At 62.0% G+C, this 17,026-nt stretch overlaps 7 protein-coding genes across 7 annotated transcripts; 5 read left to right on the forward strand and 2 right to left on the reverse strand.

The window, feature by feature from the left end:
• Positions 1 to 229: 229 nt before the first annotated feature.
• On the forward strand, positions 230 to 1,054 carry UBA1_1 (E1 ubiquitin-activating protein; the record flags this gene model as incomplete). Its single annotated transcript, XM_069352919.1, has 1 exon — positions 230 to 1,054. The coding sequence occupies one exon, from the start codon at positions 230 to 232 to the stop codon at positions 1,052 to 1,054; it is 825 nt and encodes a 274-aa protein (XP_069210337.1).
• Positions 1,055 to 1,354: 300 nt separating this feature from the next.
• On the forward strand, positions 1,355 to 3,093 carry UBA1_2 (E1 ubiquitin-activating protein; the record flags this gene model as incomplete). The annotated part of the gene is made up of 7 exons (XM_069352920.1): positions 1,355 to 1,453; positions 1,489 to 1,583; positions 1,621 to 1,848; positions 1,885 to 2,206; positions 2,248 to 2,760; positions 2,815 to 2,973; positions 3,022 to 3,093. 7 exons carry the CDS (start codon positions 1,355 to 1,357, stop codon positions 3,091 to 3,093), a joined length of 1,488 nt encoding a protein of 495 aa, XP_069210338.1.
• Positions 3,094 to 3,449: 356 nt separating this feature from the next.
• On the forward strand, positions 3,450 to 6,994 carry UBA1_3 (E1 ubiquitin-activating protein; the record flags this gene model as incomplete). The annotated part of the gene is made up of 11 exons (XM_069352921.1): positions 3,450 to 3,495; positions 3,606 to 3,627; positions 3,676 to 3,695; positions 3,731 to 3,796; positions 3,839 to 3,921; positions 3,990 to 4,237; positions 4,284 to 4,605; positions 4,643 to 5,396; positions 5,443 to 6,038; positions 6,077 to 6,266; positions 6,303 to 6,994. The coding sequence occupies 11 exons, from the start codon at positions 3,450 to 3,452 to the stop codon at positions 6,992 to 6,994; spliced, it is 3,039 nt and encodes a 1,012-aa protein (XP_069210339.1).
• A 187-nt stretch (positions 6,995 to 7,181) lies between these two features.
• Positions 7,182 to 7,758, reverse strand: Q8F55_004406 (uncharacterized protein; the record flags this gene model as incomplete). Its single annotated transcript, XM_069352922.1, has 3 exons — positions 7,182 to 7,267; positions 7,320 to 7,505; positions 7,617 to 7,758. 3 exons carry the CDS (start codon positions 7,756 to 7,758, stop codon positions 7,182 to 7,184), a joined length of 414 nt encoding a protein of 137 aa, XP_069210340.1.
• Positions 7,759 to 8,069: 311 nt separating this feature from the next.
• Q8F55_004407 (uncharacterized protein) lies at positions 8,070 to 10,404 on the forward strand (the record flags this gene model as incomplete). The annotated part of the gene is made up of 5 exons (XM_069352923.1): positions 8,070 to 8,183; positions 8,225 to 8,644; positions 8,678 to 9,097; positions 9,134 to 9,775; positions 9,826 to 10,404. 5 exons carry the CDS (start codon positions 8,070 to 8,072, stop codon positions 10,402 to 10,404), a joined length of 2,175 nt encoding a protein of 724 aa, XP_069210341.1.
• A 125-nt stretch (positions 10,405 to 10,529) lies between these two features.
• On the reverse strand, positions 10,530 to 11,524 carry Q8F55_004408 (uncharacterized protein; the record flags this gene model as incomplete). The annotated part of the gene is made up of 2 exons (XM_069352924.1): positions 10,530 to 10,757; positions 10,796 to 11,524. The coding sequence occupies 2 exons, from the start codon at positions 11,522 to 11,524 to the stop codon at positions 10,530 to 10,532; spliced, it is 957 nt and encodes a 318-aa protein (XP_069210342.1).
• Positions 11,525 to 15,445: 3,921 nt separating this feature from the next.
• Positions 15,446 to 15,663, forward strand: Q8F55_004409 (uncharacterized protein; the record flags this gene model as incomplete). Its single annotated transcript, XM_069352925.1, has 2 exons — positions 15,446 to 15,532; positions 15,577 to 15,663. The coding sequence occupies 2 exons, from the start codon at positions 15,446 to 15,448 to the stop codon at positions 15,661 to 15,663; spliced, it is 174 nt and encodes a 57-aa protein (XP_069210343.1).
• Between the last annotated feature and the right edge of the window lie 1,363 nt (positions 15,664 to 17,026).

Genomic DNA, 17,026 nt, shown 5'->3' on the forward strand with positions numbered 1-17,026 from the left:
AATTGCCACTTTTCCACGTGGCTTGTGTATTCGTCATGCTCGATCGGGAGCCCCGCATTGTCTCGCCGCCATTCCCTCGTCTCCCTCGTCCCCCTCCCGTCACAGGGGGGTTAGTGACTTGTCCGCTCGATTGAATCGCGCCAGGCAGGCGACCGACACGCCATGACGAGAACATCCCCTTGAAGCCGTCAAACATTCCATCGCACACTGCACAACTCTCTCACACACAATGGTGGGTACCTTGAACGGGTCAAACGGCTCGCAACAGGGTACCACGCCCGCCTCGTCGCGGCCACCGGCGCCGACGGCGTCGGCCACGCCAGCGCAACGCACAAAGGCGGGAGCGCCAGTCGTGCCCACTCGGTCCGCGGCGCGGCCCACCTCGGTCGCCGTGGCCCCCGCGGCGAGCCCACCGACCACAACGCCATCCAAGCCCGACCCAGCGCCTGCGCGGCAGCTCGTGACGCCCAAGGCCTCGCCGTCGCCGCTGTCGCGCATCCCGGCCAGTGCCTCGGGCTTACCGCGCTCGTCTGACCGCGGCCCGCCGAGCGCGTACGCGCGCCCCAGCCCCCGCGCCGTCAACTCGCTCCGCACGCCGACGAAGAACGGGGGGTCGCCGGCGAGGAAGACTCCCGTGTCGTCACAGCCGCCCACGCCGTCCCCCGCGCCCAAGGCGCCCGAGCAGCCGCAGGGCGAGGTGAGCCAGCCCACGCCGGCTGCGCCGTCGACGCCCGCGCAGACGACGCCTGCTCGCTCGACACCGCAATTGCTCAGCATCAGGACAGGGGAGCTGGATCAGTCGCCAGAGGTGGACTCGCTGCGGTCGCGGATACGGGATCTGGAGATCCAGTACAGCCTCCTGCAGGTGGAGCATGCGCGATGTCGGCCGCGCCTGGATGGCCCGCCTAGACCGCCGCGGAACCGCAACGGTGGCAGTGACGAGCAGCTTGCAGCCTTGCTGTCCGACTCGGAGGCTCTGGGCCACGCCGTGCGGTCCATGACCAAGATGCAGCGGCTGGGCTTCCTCGGTCTCGTGGCAGAAGGCACGTCCTGAGACGCCCGGGGATGTGCTGACACTGTCGCAGCGTGCAAGCCGTCCGACATCCAGGCGCAGATTGAGATGCTCGAACGCGTCATGCAGTCCCGAACGGGAGTGCTGGGTCGCCTTGACGACAAGCTCAGTGAAGAAGTCCTGAAGTTTCTGGACCTTCAGGACGTGCTGTGCTTGCGACTGGTGGGAGTGGGAAACCTGGCCGAGCTAACCATGCAGGTCTCGAAAAGGTTCGAGCAGCGAGCCACGAACCCTCGAGTGTGGAAACGGCTATGCAGAGAGCTCGAGGCACACTGGGACGGCATGGTCAATCTCGACGGTTACAGGCTGGACGACGACGGCGACTGGCTTGGATTGTTCAAGAAACTGTGGCGGCGGGAGAAGAACTGGACCAATGGACAGGTGCGTTACAAGGAATGCCACTGCTGACTCTGCAGGCCCAGAGTTTGGCTGTGCTGAGCGGACATCGAAACTACGTCACTTCCATCAAGTTATGGGGAGAGACGTTGATCAGCGCGTCTTATGATGACACGTGAGTCGGGTCTGTCGTCTACCAGCTGACATTGAAGAATCCGGATATGGAACCTGCCATATGCCGTTTCTAGCTCCAAGGTCGTCCCACCACCAGTTGTCATCCCAGCCAAGGCCGTGTCCAGTCTCGACTACTATGCACCAGAGCAGGTGCTCGTGACAGGGTCACACGAAGTTGGACGGGCCAGTGTCTGGCGGAACATTGACGGCGACTGGAAGGTGGAAAAGATCCTTTCTGGGCACTTGCATGGAACACGATTTGTCGCGTTAGTGGGCGCCCTCGGACCCAGCTGACACTGCAGAATCAACGCCGAATGGCTCATATCGGTTGGGTCCGACAAGGCAATCGTCGTCTGGGACTGGCGGACTGGAAACAAGGTCGTCCGCTTTGGCCAGCAGACCAACGTCTGTGCTGGCATGAGACTGCTCGACGACTTTGTCCTATCGGCCACCGTCGACGGTGTGATCCGCACCTTTTCGATTCAAAAGCGAGAAATGCTCGGCCAATTCAGGCTGTCCGAGCTCGCAAGGCGCCAGCCAGAGTTTGCCGACAAGCTCAAGGACGTGGGTGTGGGTGCCCTGGGCATGCTCACATGGTTTGAGGCAGAGGGCCGATTCTTGGCGGTGAGCTGCTCTATCTCCCCCCCGACGAAGCTGACATTCAGATGGCCACCAAGGATATTATCATTCGCCTGGCCTGGGACTGGGCTGAACCGGAAGATCTGGTGGACTCTGAGCTCATGCTCAACAGCCCGACCAGTGTCGACAGCCGGTCCTTCGCCGAAGCGCAGGCTGCCAGCCCCTCGGTCGCCACACCAGCTCGTCACCGAGCCTTCAGTAACGCATCGCCGCGAGCGGCATCACCTCGCTCGCCACTCACGCCTAGGTCTGGCGTAGCGACGCCGAATTCTCGCCCATCTCCCGTTATCAGCTCGAAGCTTGCCATGTCGACTGGCGCTGGTGCTTCGCCAGCCGGCGCAAGCTCCAGTGAGGATGGCAGCAGCGAGAAGGCGACTGCCACAACCACCAACACGACGTCCCAGTTCGCACTTGCCAAGCCACCGAGGATAATCGAGATCCTCGAGATCACGGGCACGGAGCGCGGCGCGTTTGAAGCGGGGCGTGGCCGCATCGTTACCAGTCGACGTTTGTCGGCCAAATCGGGCGCAGAGCGCAGGGTACGTCACCAGTTCTCATGGCTTTTCAACCCGCCTTCTGACCATTATCAACAGGTCCTCGTTGGCTCTGAGCGGCCATCATCCGATGGCGGCGATGCAAAGATGAAGGTGGTACCGCTTGGTGGTCTGTGGGAGACACGAGGACGTGCTGCGGGGCTGGCCAGTGCGACCAAGAACCCTATGAGCTTGGCGCTGGACCATGACAAGGTGGTGGTGAGTCTAGCTTCCGGGCATGCTCGATGCCTAGCTGACGACATGCAGTATGGCTGTGCCGATGGGTCTATTGTAGTTGCGGGCTTTGTAGGAGTTCCGGATCGGTCTGCAAAGGCTTGATGTCCTAGGTTGTAGTCTTAGTCATTGATAATCGAATCCTTATGAAGGTAATAGAATGTGGAGGTGGAATTGGGTGGGTGCACGTCACACCACCGCCGCCACTGTGACACGCCGCTGCGGTCGGTCGGTCCCTTACCTCATCGATCATTCAACCTGGCGACAAGACCTTGATCTCATCGCTCTTTGTCTAATCATCCCTCATCCACTCGTTGTTCAACGACAGCGACTTGATCAAAGTCGACTACACGGACAACACACTTCCCTTGCTAGCAGACCCCTCGAGACCTCTGGTTGAAGAGCAACTGCTAGACTCGTCTTCCTCTCCACGCTCCACCTCCCTCCCCGCCTTGTCCACCATGTCCTCGTCAGCAATGGAGGTCGATGCTCCCGGTGGCGACAACAGTGGGTCTATTAGCTACAGTGAAGCCGATTGAATCTGACATGATCACCGCAGTTGACGGTGAGGCGTTGCCCATTGCTCAGAGAAGGACGTGTGCTGACTCGCGATCAAGAGGGCCTCTACTCTCGTCAGCTGTGAGTGCTGCGCAGGCCCTGTGGAGAGTAGCAGCTAACACACAACAGTTATGTTCTTGGACATGAAGGTATGCGCTGCCTCCGAGGCTCGGCTAACCCGCAGCTATGAAGAAGATGGCCAACTCGAACGTCCTCGTCGTCGGCGTCAAGGGCCTCGGTGTCGAGATCGGTAATCTAGCAGCCCTCATCTAAAGCCAGCTCACACGTGCAGCTAAGAACGTTGCCCTCGCGGGCGTGAAGAGCGTGACCATCTACGACCCCTCCCCGGTCGAGATTGCCGACCTCGGCACCCAGGTACGCACCGCCGCGGCGGCGACGCCCCGCCGCTGCCCAGCACAGCTATGACCACTAACCCCGCACAGTTCTTCCTCCGCGAGGAGGACATTGGCAAGCCCCGTGCGTCGGTGACTGGCCCCCGCCTCGCCGAGCTCAACTCCTACGTGCCCGTCCGCGTGCTCGAGGGCGAGGGCGAGATCACCCCCGAGCTGGTTGCGCCCTTCCAGGTCGTTGTCCTCACCAACACCAGCCTCGCCAAGCAGGTCGAGATCAACGAGTTTGCCCGCAAGAACGGCATCTACTTCATCTCTGCTGATGTCCGCGGCCTGTTTGCGTGAGTAGCTGTCGGGTAGGGAACCAGGCCAGCTAACCTCGCCCAGCACCGTCTTCAACGACTTTGGCAACGACTTCGTCTGCGTCGACCCCACCGGCGAGAACCCCCTCTCGGGCATGGTCCTCTACGTGGAGAATGGCGACGAGGCCCTCGTTACGACCGTTGATGAGACCCGCCACGGCCTTGAGGACGGCGACTATGTCGTCTTCTCCGAGGTCAAGGGCATGGAGGGCCTGAATGGCGCCGAGCCCCGCAAGGTGACTGTCAAGGGCCCTTACACCTTCTCGATCGGTGACACGAACTCGCTTGGCGAGTACACCTCTGGCGGTCTCTTCACCCAGGTCAAGCAGCCTAAGACTCTCCACTTCGTGAGTTGGTGCGATACGGGCCTTGCTAACTCTCCAGAAATCGCTCAAGGAGAGCCTCAACCAGCCCGAGCTCTTTATCACCGACTTTGCCAAGTGGGACCGCCCGGCCACCCTTCACGTCGGTTTCCAGGCTCTTTCGCAGTTCCAGACCAAGAACGGCCGTCTCCCGCGCCCCTGGAACGCTGAGGACGCCGCGTCTGTCCTGGCTCTCTCCAAGGAGATCCACTCCGCTGCCGCTGGCGATGGCGACCTCGACGAGAAGGTCCTCGAGGCCCTCTCTTTCCAGGCTTCGGGCGACGTCTCTCCCGTGGTCGCTGTCATTGGTGGCTTTGTCGCTCAGGAGGTCCTCAAGGCCGTCTCCGCCAAATTCCACCCCATGCAGCAGAGCCTGTACTTTGACTCGCTCGAGTCGCTCCCCTCGAAGCTCCCCACTGAGGCTGAGACCCAGCCCAAGGGCACCCGTTACGACGGCCAGATTGCCGTCTTCGGAGAGACCTTCCAGCAGAAGATTGCGAACAACCGTCAGTTCCTTGTCGGTTCGGGTGCCATCGGCTGTGAGATGCTCAAGAACTGGGCCATGATGGGTCTTGCCACCGGCCCCGAGGGCTCGATCATTGTCACCGACCTCGACACCATTGAGAAGAGCAACCTCAACCGCCAGTTCCTCTTCCGTGCCAAGGACGTCGGAAAGTTCAAGGCTGAGAGTGCCGCTGCCGCCGTCACCGCCATGAACCCTGACCTCGCTGGCCACATCACCTCGCTCGAGGAGCGTGTTGGCCCCGAGACTGAGCGTAAGTGGGATGGGCAACCCCGACGTCACAAGCTGATCTCCTTCAGAGCAATTCGGCGACGAGTTCTTCTCCAAGCTTGACGTTGTCACCAACGCCCTCGACAACGTTGCCGCTCGTCAGTACATGGACCGCCGCTGTGTCTTCTACCAGAAGCCCCTCCTTGAGTCGGGTACTCTTGGCACGAAGGCCAACACCCAGGTCGTCATTCCCTTCCTCACCGAGTCCTACTCGTCGTCGCAGGACCCTCCCGAGAAGTCGATCCCCTCGTGCACGGTCAAGAACTTCCCCAACGCTATTGAGCACACCATCCAGTGGGCTCGTGAGGCGTTCGACTCGCTGTTCGTCAACCCTCCCACCACTGTCAACCTGTACCTTTCGCAGCCCAACTTTGTTGAGACCACTCTGAAGAGCTCGGGCCAGCACCACGAGCAGCTCAAGCAGATCGAGAAGTACCTCGTCGGCCGCCCCACCACCTTTGCCGAGTGTGTTCAGTGGGCGCGCCTCCAGTACGAGAACGACTACGCCAACGAGATCAACCAGCTCCTGTTCAACCTCCCCAAGGACCAGGTCAACTCGAACGGCACCCCCTTCTGGTCGGGCCCCAAGCGTGCACCTGACGCCAACAAGTTCAACATTGACGACGTGAGTGGACCATGCTGGCAACGACTAACCAAGTCCAGCCCCTCGACTATGCTTACCTTGTTGCGGCTGCCAACCTGCACGCCTTCAACTACGGCCTCAAGGGCGACACGGACCCTGCCACCTTCCGCAAGGTCCTCGAGACCTTCGAGGTTCCCAAGTTTGTCCCCAAGAGCGGTGTCAAGATCCAGATCAACGAGAACGACCCCGTTGCCAACAGCGATGACGACTGTGAGTTGGATAGTGATGAGCGCTGCTAACCTCCAGCCGACGACCTTGACTCGATCGTTGCCTCGCTCCCCACGCCCTCGTCTCTCGCCGGCTTCCGCCTCCAGCCTGCCGACTTTGAGAAGGACGACGACTCGAACCACCACATCGACTTCATCACCGCCGCGTCCAACCTCCGTGCTCGCAACTACAGCATCACCGAGGCTGACCGCCACAAGACCAAGCTGATTGCCGGCAAGATTATCCCTGCCATTGCCACCACGACCGCCCTCGCTGTCGGCCTGGTCTGCCTTGAGCTGTACAAGGTCATTGACGGCAAGGACAAGCTCGAGGACTACAAGAACGGCTTTGTCAACCTTGCTCTGCCATTCTTTGGCTTCTCCGAGCCCATTGCCGCTGCCAAGCAGCAGTACAACGGCAAGGACTGGACGCTGTGGGACCGCTTCGAGATCAACGGCAACCCCACGCTGCAGGAGATTATCGACTGGTTTGAGAAGGAGCAGGAGCTGCAGCTGCAGATGGTTTCGCAGGGCGTGTCGATGCTGTGGTCTGCCTTCACGCCACCCAAGAAGGCTGCCGAGCGCTTGCCAAAGAAGATCTCGGACCTTATCGAGGAGGTGAGCAAGAAGACGTTGCCCGCCTGGCAGAAGAGCTTGCTTGTCGAGGTCATGGCCGACGACAAGGAGGGCGAGGATGTCGAGGTGCCATACCTCCTGATCCGCCTGCCTTAGACATTCCGTGGGTGTTTTGATATAAGAAGATATGCAGCAGTGCCAGTGCAGAGGGGCGTGGTGGTGGTCGTGGGTGGTCTTGTGTGGGCAGGCTAGAGCCGAGGATAATTGATACATGTCGCCTATGCTCACGCGCGTCTATCTCTACTGCTGATGCGATCGATCCAAGCTGGTGCTGGCGGTCCAACTACGCTGCTCCATTCGCCGCCTCCAAAGCGGCATCCTCGCCCTTTTGCTGCCCATGCTCCTGGAGCCACTCTTCCGACTCCCACACTGAGGGGAAAAGTCAGCACTGCGCCGTCCGTCGCCACCGCAGCAAACTCACGCGCGCGGTCAAACTTGCCGCCCGAGCCCTCGCCGCCATACTTGTTCGGGTTGGCAATGCTGCACTTGAGGAACTTGCCCTGGCCGCGGTACCCGGGCAGCTCGTTGAGGTCGTAGTTGTCGATGGCGTCCTGCGCGTCCTGGGCCGATGCGAACGTGATGAAGGCGTACGACTTGTGCTTTTTGGCTGGGCGCGTGAGCGGGGCCAAGGGGGGCCGGCGTCGAGGTTGCGGCGTGGCATCAAAGCCTCGCCGAGCTACGCGGATCGCGCCTGCGGCGCGGCCTTCGTCACACTCACGATCATGCTGCTCGGTCGGGAGGTTGATCTCGAGAATGTCGCCAAAGGTGACAAACGCGGCGAGGAGCTGGTGCTCGTCGACGCCGGACGCGAACCCCGCGACGTAGACGGTCGTGCGTTTTGACGAGCCTGGTTCAGCCATTGTGCGTGATGGAAGAGTTGTTGAGTTGAGCGAGATTGTTGACTGTTCGAGACGAGGTGGATGTTGCCGATTGACTGAGGTTTGATCCCGCAAAGAGTTCATGTCCAGTGCCGATGGATTCCTCGTCTGCAGCGATCTCTCGACTTTGTCCGCTACTCATTCTCATTCTCATTCTTCTTCTCTTCTCGGCTACTCATATCTCGCTACCGCCGGCGTGCAACGTGCAACGGCGACCCTTGTCGCACCGCTTGGCCACCTCTACAACCCGCGGCTGCGAACTGTACACCCACTCCACTTCCCAACCACCCACCATGGCGGCGTCGGACGTGTCGATGGCGGGCTCCAGCCTCCTCGACCTCCCGGGCGAGATCCTCGAGCTGATACTCTCCTCCCTCGGCCCGAGCGACATCAGCCGCGTGCAGCGGGTGAGCTGACCCTCCCCTGGCCCGCCAGCTGACTCGTCCAGACCTGCAGCGCGTTCCGGGACATGTATCTCAACTCGCCCGACCTGCGGTACCGCTTCGCGCTCCAGACAAGCGGGTACTTGGACGTGGCTAAGCGCGGCGAGGTGGTGCGCGCGAGCATCGAGCGCCCCGGCAGCCCGCTGGAAACCAACATCAAGTCGCCGCACACGGGGCGCGCGCGCCCGACGCTGGCGACCGTCACCCTCGCCCCGTGGAGCACCGAGCCGCCTGCCACCCGCGCCGACTACTCGGCGCTGAGTACGGCCGAGAAGGCGGCCGCGCTGGCCGCCCGCGAGCGCCGCTGGGACGCGCTCGAGCCCGCCCAGATCAGGACCTTCACCGTCTCGGGGCGCACGGGCGTCTACGAGCTCCAGGAGGGCATCTTCCTCATGTGTGAAGACCAGGTGTTGGGTGTGGACAAGGTGGGTGGGATCGTGAGATGGCGCTGATGAAAGCCCCGTGTTATCCGCCTCATCCCGTTACCGTCGGTCGAGGACCCCGACCTCGAGGACCCGATCCTCGACTCGGTCGCCATCAAGGTCGGCTTTCCAATCGCCGACCTGACCATGGACCCGACGCAGGACCTGATCGTGGTCAGCGAGTACGACCCCGCGCCGGTTAGGCGGTTGATGCCGCCCCCGTGCAACCGCTACCACCTGCTCGCCATGTCGACGGGCGAGCCGCACCCTCTGGCGTCGATGCCGTTCCTCGACTTCCCGCCCGCCAATGTGCCGACGCTGTGGCCTCGCCAGCTGATCCAGGTCATGGGCGACACGCTTGTCGCATTGGTGTCGAGGAACGGCTTTCTGCGCGGCATTTCGGCCGGCGAGGAGGAGCTGGTCGCATGGAACTGGAAGACGGGCGAGGTCCTGGGAGTGGGTTTGCAGAATTGTTTTGAGCTGACCCGCCAGCGCCTTAAAATCGGCCATACGCTCACCGAGTGCTCGTTTGCCATGTTGACCCCGACGACGGTGCTCCTGTCCACGGCCTCGATCCTCGACATGTCCCAGCCAGAGGTGATCGATATCCACCCGCCCGCGATCCAGATCCTGTCATTCGCCCGCGACCCAGCCCTTCCGAAGCCTACCATTGCTGTGCCTCTGACCCTCGACCAGAACGACCATGACTCGCCGCGGCCCACAGTCATCGCCAAGCTTCTGCTGCCGGAGCTGGCCAACATGACGTCGATCGAGAGATTTGACATGCGACCCGACCCCCCGTTCCCGCCGACGAGCCCCAAGAACCAGACGCTCGGCCGCGGCAAGCCGTTCACCCAGGACCCAAGCCGCGGTGTCGTCGTGTTTGAGATCTTGGTCGTCGGAGAGGACCTCCCCGAGTTCAGCTATGAGCTCTTTGTCCTGCGCGAGACGTTTGTGCAGATGGCCCACGAGGGCGAGGAGCGCATGCGTCGCGCATGGACGTCGCCCCGCCGCTCGGGCGTCGGCGCTGATGACATGCTGCCCAATGCCGTCCTGCGGACGTATCACTGGGCCGAGTGGGGCGAGCAGAATGCGCGCCTCCAGCGCCAGTTTCAGCAGAGGCAGCGCAACTGGGTGAGCTACGCCCAGCCTTCCTGACGCAGGCCTTGCAGCTGACGCCACAGGTCTGCTCGTGCTCGGGCTATCGCTTTGCCTCTCTGCAACCACACCAGGACGAGGACGAGGAACCGGACAGGGACGATTGTGTCGATCTCGTCGTGTTCGACTTCTCGCCCACTTCGGTTCGGCGCACACGGGCAGAAATGGAGAACCAGCGTGACGGCTCGCCCAAGCGCCGCGCGGACCAGGGCGACGAAGACACCCCAGAATCTCGCGACTCCGAAGCGCTCGACAAGCCCGATCCGAAAGACAGGGCCGATGGAGCAGGCGAGACGACCGGCAAAGAGCTCCAGTTTGACCACGCCAGGGTCAGGGCATTGGGCTTCACCGGGCACTCGGCCAACGCGGAAGCGTACGGCCGGGCAGAGTACCGCGTAGAGCTGCACGACGAGCCGACCGAGATCCCACCCGGTCACGGCTGGGCCGAGACCGTCATCACCCGATTGCCCTACCGCTCCGCCACACGGACCCTCTACGGGCGCCCGAACGGAGTCATGATTGACGACCAGCGCGTCCTGGCCGTCTGCACCATCGACCAGAGAACCGCGGCGATCCGCCAGGAGGTGACTACCCTTTGCATGTGACGTGGGTATGCATATACAACTAGAATGTATCGATGGCTGCTATCTCTGCAAGCTGATCTACCAAGTATTAATGTCGTAAATGTACATGGGTTAGGGGGCCAAGATCGCACGAACTGTGGGGATGGCTATGATGATGATGGGCCCGACGCCTCGTCGTCGTGGTCGAACCCAAAGCGGCGGTTCATGACCTCGAGGCGGCGCTTGAGCGTCCCATTCTCGTTGCGCAAGCGACCGAGCAGCGTCTCCTTGTTTGTGAGCTGCTGGTCCTTGTCGTTCGCAAGCTCGATAAGCTCGGCGCAGCGCGCCTCGAGCTCCTTGTTCTTTCGCTTATGGTCTAGCAAGTCCTTCGACATCTGGGTCGCGTCAGCCCAATCACGCCCACGGAACCCACCTGCTCCGCCATGGCCTTCTTCTTCCAGCGAAACTTTTTCTGGGCCTGCGCGTTCTGCTCCTTGCGGCGCTGCGCATCACGTCTGACATAGGTCCGCTTCTTGGGGCGGACATCGTCCTCCGCCTTGACCACCTGCAGCTCAGGTTCGCTCGCATCGTCGCCGTCGCCGTCGACGCTGAGGGGCTGCAGCGGGCTTTCGGAACTGGGCGGGTCGTCGCGCCCGCGCTTGCGCAGCCGCTCGGACGAGCGCAGCCGCGTGCCTTGAGATGGTGGGAGCGAGGAATCCGACGTGTGCCCGTTGGCGGTGTCATCCGCGTGCTCCTCGCCCGAGTCGGAAGCCGCAGACGAGGGTGCGTACGCCTCCCCTGCACTCTCTGGTCGCTCGGGCTGGGAGTGCGGACGTGCCTGCTGCCTCGAGGGGTGATGGGGCGGGTTACTGGGACGAAGGCTCGAAGCCACATTGCCCCTCTCCCCACTGCTGAAAGCCGACGCAGAGTTGCCGATAGGCGCCCACTGCCGCGGGAGCGCGCCCGAGCTCGGGCTTGGTGCACCGCGAGCCACCACGTTGGTGCCCGGTGACTCGCCGGCCCTGGGCACGGCGTCCTCTTCAGAAGTTCGGCCCGCGTGGTTGAAGTGCTTGGGCTTCCCCGGGTCTTCGGTTACAAACGTCCACTGCTGGGGTTTGGATTTGGACGAGCCCGAACCGCGGCTCGAGCTGAGGCGCGGCATCTGGTACGGCTGGCGCGGCGGCACCGAGGGACCCAGCGACGCCCAATATGACTCGGATACGGGTGGCTGCCGCGAGTCGCTTGCCGGCCTCTCGAGCACCTGTGGCGGAGGGATTCTGCGGGCGGCGGTGGGGAGCGGCGCCGCCACCCCGGGTGGGAGGTGCGGAAACTCGCGCCACGCGCTGTTGTCGGCCTGGTGCCACGCCTGAGATACTGTCGCCACCGGGCGTGGTTGGGGTGCGAGTCGCGTGGCTGACGGCAGTATCCGGTGCTGATCGCGAGGGTAAGCAATGGAGCTTCCGTTTGCCACTGGGCACGCGCGCCACATACCTCTGGATATTCGACAGTGACGCCGGTATGCCTTGCACTGGATCTGTCGTCCCGACCTTGCCCGTCGAGTGAGAGCCTCCGCGGTCTGTATCCAATCTGGTTGACGTAGTGCGAGTGGGTGCCCTTTGCTGTGTCAGCATCGACTCAGCCACACGAAGCTGAGCTCACCTGGGCCGTTGCCACTACGCCCCTTTGCGCGGATCCCGCCTCGCCATCTCGCACTGTTTGTTGAGTGTAGATCGGCTGTAACGGGGGCGGTTGCGTGGGCCTACGATCAAGGTGAGGGATGCTTGCGAGTGACGGGAGCGTGGGTCTCGCGCCGCGGCTCAACCCACTCGAGGTAGAGGTGGGCGTATCGTGGTGTCCCAGAGCCACGTCTGCAAGCAGACTAATGGGGCCACTCAGACTTCTCCCCGACACTGATGAGGGTCGCGACGACACGTCCTTTACCAGCAACGATACGTTATGCTGTGAAGACGACGCCGTGTATGGTGGCGTGTCTATGCGTCGGTGTGGGCGGTGATGCGCTGCGTTGTGTTGTTGGTGGTGGTTGTGGGGTGGAAAGCGCGGCTCGAGGCTGCTGGTGCTTGCCGCCGCCGTGTGGTGGTTGTGGTGGTGGTGGTGCGGGGTGCCGGCCCTGGACACTGGCTCGTCCTTTACCCGGGTGGTGGTGCTCGACTCGTTTTTGGGCTGACACAGTTACCAGGTCAGCGAGAGTCTGTGCCCGACAGGTGTGCGCGAGCCAGCGAGCGAGCGAGCGAGGGGGTGACGACCTACCTGGTGGTGGTGCTCGTAAGAGGACAAAGCCATTGCCATTGTTTGTGCTTGATTTGTGCAGAGTAAAAACAAAGGAAGACTGAGAGGTTGGGTGATGATGAATGATGTTGCAAGTTGTCGCTGTCGCTCGACGACTGGATTGCGATATTCCCTTTCAAAGGACGCAGAGACACCACGCGCACGCCGACTTGCAGTCTGCCTGCCTGCCCGCCCCAAGCGGTCAACACGGTGAATGCAACTCGCAGAAGCAACCAGACGTGGTCCTGCGAAGGATTCGCGCGGGATGGGTGGTGCGCGGCGCGGGCGGGCGGGTGGCAAACACGCACACACCGTCGTGGGGGGGTTGAAGAGTGACGAGAAGAAGACGCGGGGAAGTCGAGTGGGCGTGTCGTCAAGAAGGACAGAGGTGGACGACGAGATGGACTGGTGATTGACCACCAAAGTGTGTGTGTGTGTGCAAAGCGATGCTGCCTGGCGTGTAGACTGGGCAGATGGAGGCGAAGGGGGGACAACAACGACGGATGGTTAGAGTTGCAACAGGAGTATTTGTTCATTCTCCTCTCGTCTCTCTCGTCTCTCTCTCTCTGCCGCAGCAGGCTCTACACAACAAACATGGCGTCCTTTCGCACCTTGATGAAAAAAAAAACACGACGAGTACAAAGGTCTGTTTGGTCGGTCGGTCGCGAGCGTGCGCGGGCGCGCGTGTCTGGCTCTTGGCTGCGGCCTGGGCGCGCGGCGCGCGGCGCCACGACCAAAGATGACGACGACGAGTTGGTGTCAAAGGCACATCCTTTAATGAGACCCCAAGGCGAGGAACGGCGGCGCGCGGGTTTGTGTGCGCTCGGGGACGCTTCGAGACGCGCATGACACGCACAGCGAGTTGCGAGGCGCAGCACAGCAGCAGCTGCAGCTGCAGCAGATTGCCCACCCCGATGACGCGGAACGGAGCACGACGACGACGACGAACAGCAGCAGAGGCAGCGAGAGAGAGAGACAGAGCCCACGGGGACCAGGGCTGGCACGTTGGCGGAGAGGACAAAGTAAAAAGGCTGATCTCTGTAGTGTGCAGGAGAAGAGGACGCGGGTGACGCGCGTGTGCTCACGCGCGTTCATCCGGGCTGGGATGGTGGTTCGAGTGGCCAAAGAGTCGAGTGGATCGAGTAAGACGAGGAGCACATTCCACCACAGAATCACACTCCATCCCAGCTGCCGCAAGATTACGCCTGCCCTGCCTGCCTTGCTTCCCGCCCAGCCCCTGCCTGCCTTGGACCGCCCCGCGCCGCCCCATCGCACGGCAGTTTGACCTCAGCCACCGCCCCCTTGGCCCCCCATCCCCCATCCGACGTCGCCTGTGGCCACGGGGCGTCCGTGGCCCGGGTTGCACTGCGCGCATCTCGACGCCTCCCCCATTCTCGTGGTATCATCTCTCCGCCCGCCCGCCCGCGCCGCGCCGCGCCCATCATCAAATGGGGTGCAGCTTCTCCCGGCTGAGGTCAGCACCTGGGCGGGGCCGGGGCAGACGACGAAGGGCAGGATCCACATTGCATTCCATGGCCATTTTGTGATCTGTGCGGGCTACCCCAGTTAAGAACAGCCTTCTTGGATCTTGTTGGACCCGTCCACAGTTCCTGGCCCTTGGAGCCCAGCTAGCCCAGCAGCACTGAACAGACCTCGTGAGGGTTAGTATCTGACAGGGGGAAGGGGGGAGAAGGAAGGCAAGGGAAAGGGCGAGGGCAAGGGCGCGTGGGGATCACACTGCGCTTTGTGCTCGTCTTGTTGGCATTAACCACTGGGCGACCCAAATACAGCAAGAATCCGGACGATCTTTCAGGGCAAAGATGAGGAGAAGAGGGGGTGGGGGCATGCTGCTCTCGTTCTTGATCGGTTCCAGGTCGGGTAAAGCACACGCCGCACACGCCGCGCACGCCGCCGCAAAGAGGTCTGTGCACACTCATTTTGTTCGAAATTGGAAAGCGCGGGACACAAAAAAGGGGGGGACTTTGCTGTGTCGTCGATTGGTAGAGGGGCAGACGCGAGCCAGCCCATGCGCGAAACACCTCAGATGGTGGTCTGTGCGAATGAAATGAGCGAGGCGTCGAGTCGGCGACGACGAGGCGCTGCCGGTCAACGTTTCGAGTGACAGCATGGTCGTGGCATCAGCGTTTGTCGAGACGGAACAAAAGTGCCACACTGTGTGCCTGTCTCACATTGACGCTGGGCTGGGCTTGTCTCGGAGCATCCTTTTGTCGTCGCCGCCGCCCGCCGCCCATTCCAGCGCAGCGCCGCGCACACTCCATCCCCATGAAACGGCGCATCACATTCCGATCTCGACCTGCCCACCCAGTGTACGTACACTCGCCGGCGGCGCCCGCGGAGATCCTGTGGGCAGCTGACATTGTGTCGGCGCCGCCACACCCTTACAGGATTCCGTGTACCCGTTTGACAATGGGCCGGGGTGCTGGGGCTGGGTGCTTCTTGGCCTCAGTACCTCTGTGGCTGGGCCGCTCGCTCGGATTACGCATGTTGTGCCCGGATCTAGGGGGGGCTTGCGTAGAGTTGGACTCTGTGAGGCTGGAATTCTGGAATCGTCCATCAGACAATCCCACACGAACAATAGGGCTTCTGGCTGGGCGAGTTGATTAAGTCACGTGATCGACAAGTCCGATAACCCGTTTCAGGCGCGTCGAGGCGCGTCCAACCTGTCCACCACATCAACAACCACGACCACGACCGCAGCAGCTCGCCTCGACACCCACAGTCAGCCGACCAACGCGTCACATGGCAGCCTGATCCCAAACCTTGGATCCGGTTCACAATGGGCCCGGCCCGCCCCAAGATCTATGCCGTCCGCGTCGGGCGGCGGCCGGGGCTATACCACAGTTGGAAGGAGGCCATGACCCAGGTGAGCGTGGCGTGGCTGATGCAGGGAAGGCAGCTGACGGCAAGGTGCTCGAGTTCCCCGGTGCTGAGCACAAGTCGTTCTACGACCAGGCAGAAGCTATCGTACGTCGCCGTGATGGCTTTACTGACTGAAGGCATTCCTTGGGCTGCACCACGGCATCGAGCCCGTCCTCCCTCCCCCTCCAGATACAAAGGCAGATACCAAGCCCTTCATCACCCCCGAGGTGGAATCAGCGCCGGCAAAGACCGACCCGGGGCTGTTCCCACCAGTGTATCCAGCGCTCCCACAGTTCGACATGGACCTGTACCCCGAGATCAAGCCGCGGGGCTACTCCAAGCGCCCCGTCCACCACCCGTTCTTCGACGTGCCCAAGCTGCAGCCGACGCAGGACGACCCGAAGCTCTCGGCGCAGCAGCAGGCAGTCGTCGACCGCGTGCTCGCCGGCGACAACATCTTCTTCACTGGCTCTGCGGGTACGGGCAAGTCGGTCGTCCTGCGCGCCATCATCCGCGCACTCGAAAAGGCAAAGGGGTGGCGGAGGAAGAAGTTTGCCGTCACTGCGTCGACCGGCATCGCAGCGCTCAACATCGGCGGGAGGACGGTCCACTCTTGGGCTGGCATCGGGCTCGGCCTCAAGCCAGCCGATGCGCTTGCGCACCATATCAACCGGTCGGGCGTGTGTAAGGCCAACTGGCTCAACACGGACGTTCTCATCTTGGACGAAGGTGTGTAGTGGCCCTCGCCTGCCGCTGACTGCTCAGTGTCCATGATCCATGCGGATCTCCTCGAGAAGCTAGACTACATTGGCCGAGCTGTGCGCGGGCATGAGAGCTGGAAACCGTTCGGAGGGATACAGGTAGGTGAATAGGCAGTGGTGAGATGCTCACCTACCAGGTGGTGTTCTGCGGCGACTTTTTCCAACTCCCACCGGTTCACAAGTTGGAGGACGTCTACTACGCCTTCGACACCGAGTGCTGGGACAAGATCTTTGCCCAGCAGAACGTCGTCACCCTGACCCGGGTGTACCGCCAGAACGATGATGTGTTTATCAAGACACTCGAGTCGCTGCGCCGCGGGACAATCTCGGACGAGCAAGAGGACGTCCTGTTGAACTGCGACCGCACACTCATCAGCCCAGAGGGGGTGGAGCCAATCTGGCTGTGAGTCGGTGTCCCCGGGCTCCTCTGACCCGCGACAGGTACCCGAAACGCTACGAAGCTGTCAACAAGAATGCCGCTCGGCTGGCTGCACTAGAGGGGTCGATGATGTACTACAAGTCGGTCGACGTCGCCGGCAAGGCGGCAAACAAGCGTCCCCTGTCAGACGAGGAAGCAACACGTATCTTGAATGAGCGGTCCCGTTGGCCTGCAGAGGTCTCGCTCCGGATAGGCGCCCAGGTCATGCTGGTCTTCGTAAGTCACGCTTTTGGCAGCGGCTGACCTTGACAGAACTGGGCGGTGTGTCTGATCGTCGATGTCACAGGGGCTAACATGT

This window comes from Vanrija albida (assembly GCF_041260175.1).
Source record: "Vanrija albida strain AlHP1 chromosome Unknown contig_3, whole genome shotgun sequence".
Lineage (NCBI taxonomy): Eukaryota > Fungi > Basidiomycota > Tremellomycetes > Trichosporonales > Trichosporonaceae > Vanrija > Vanrija albida.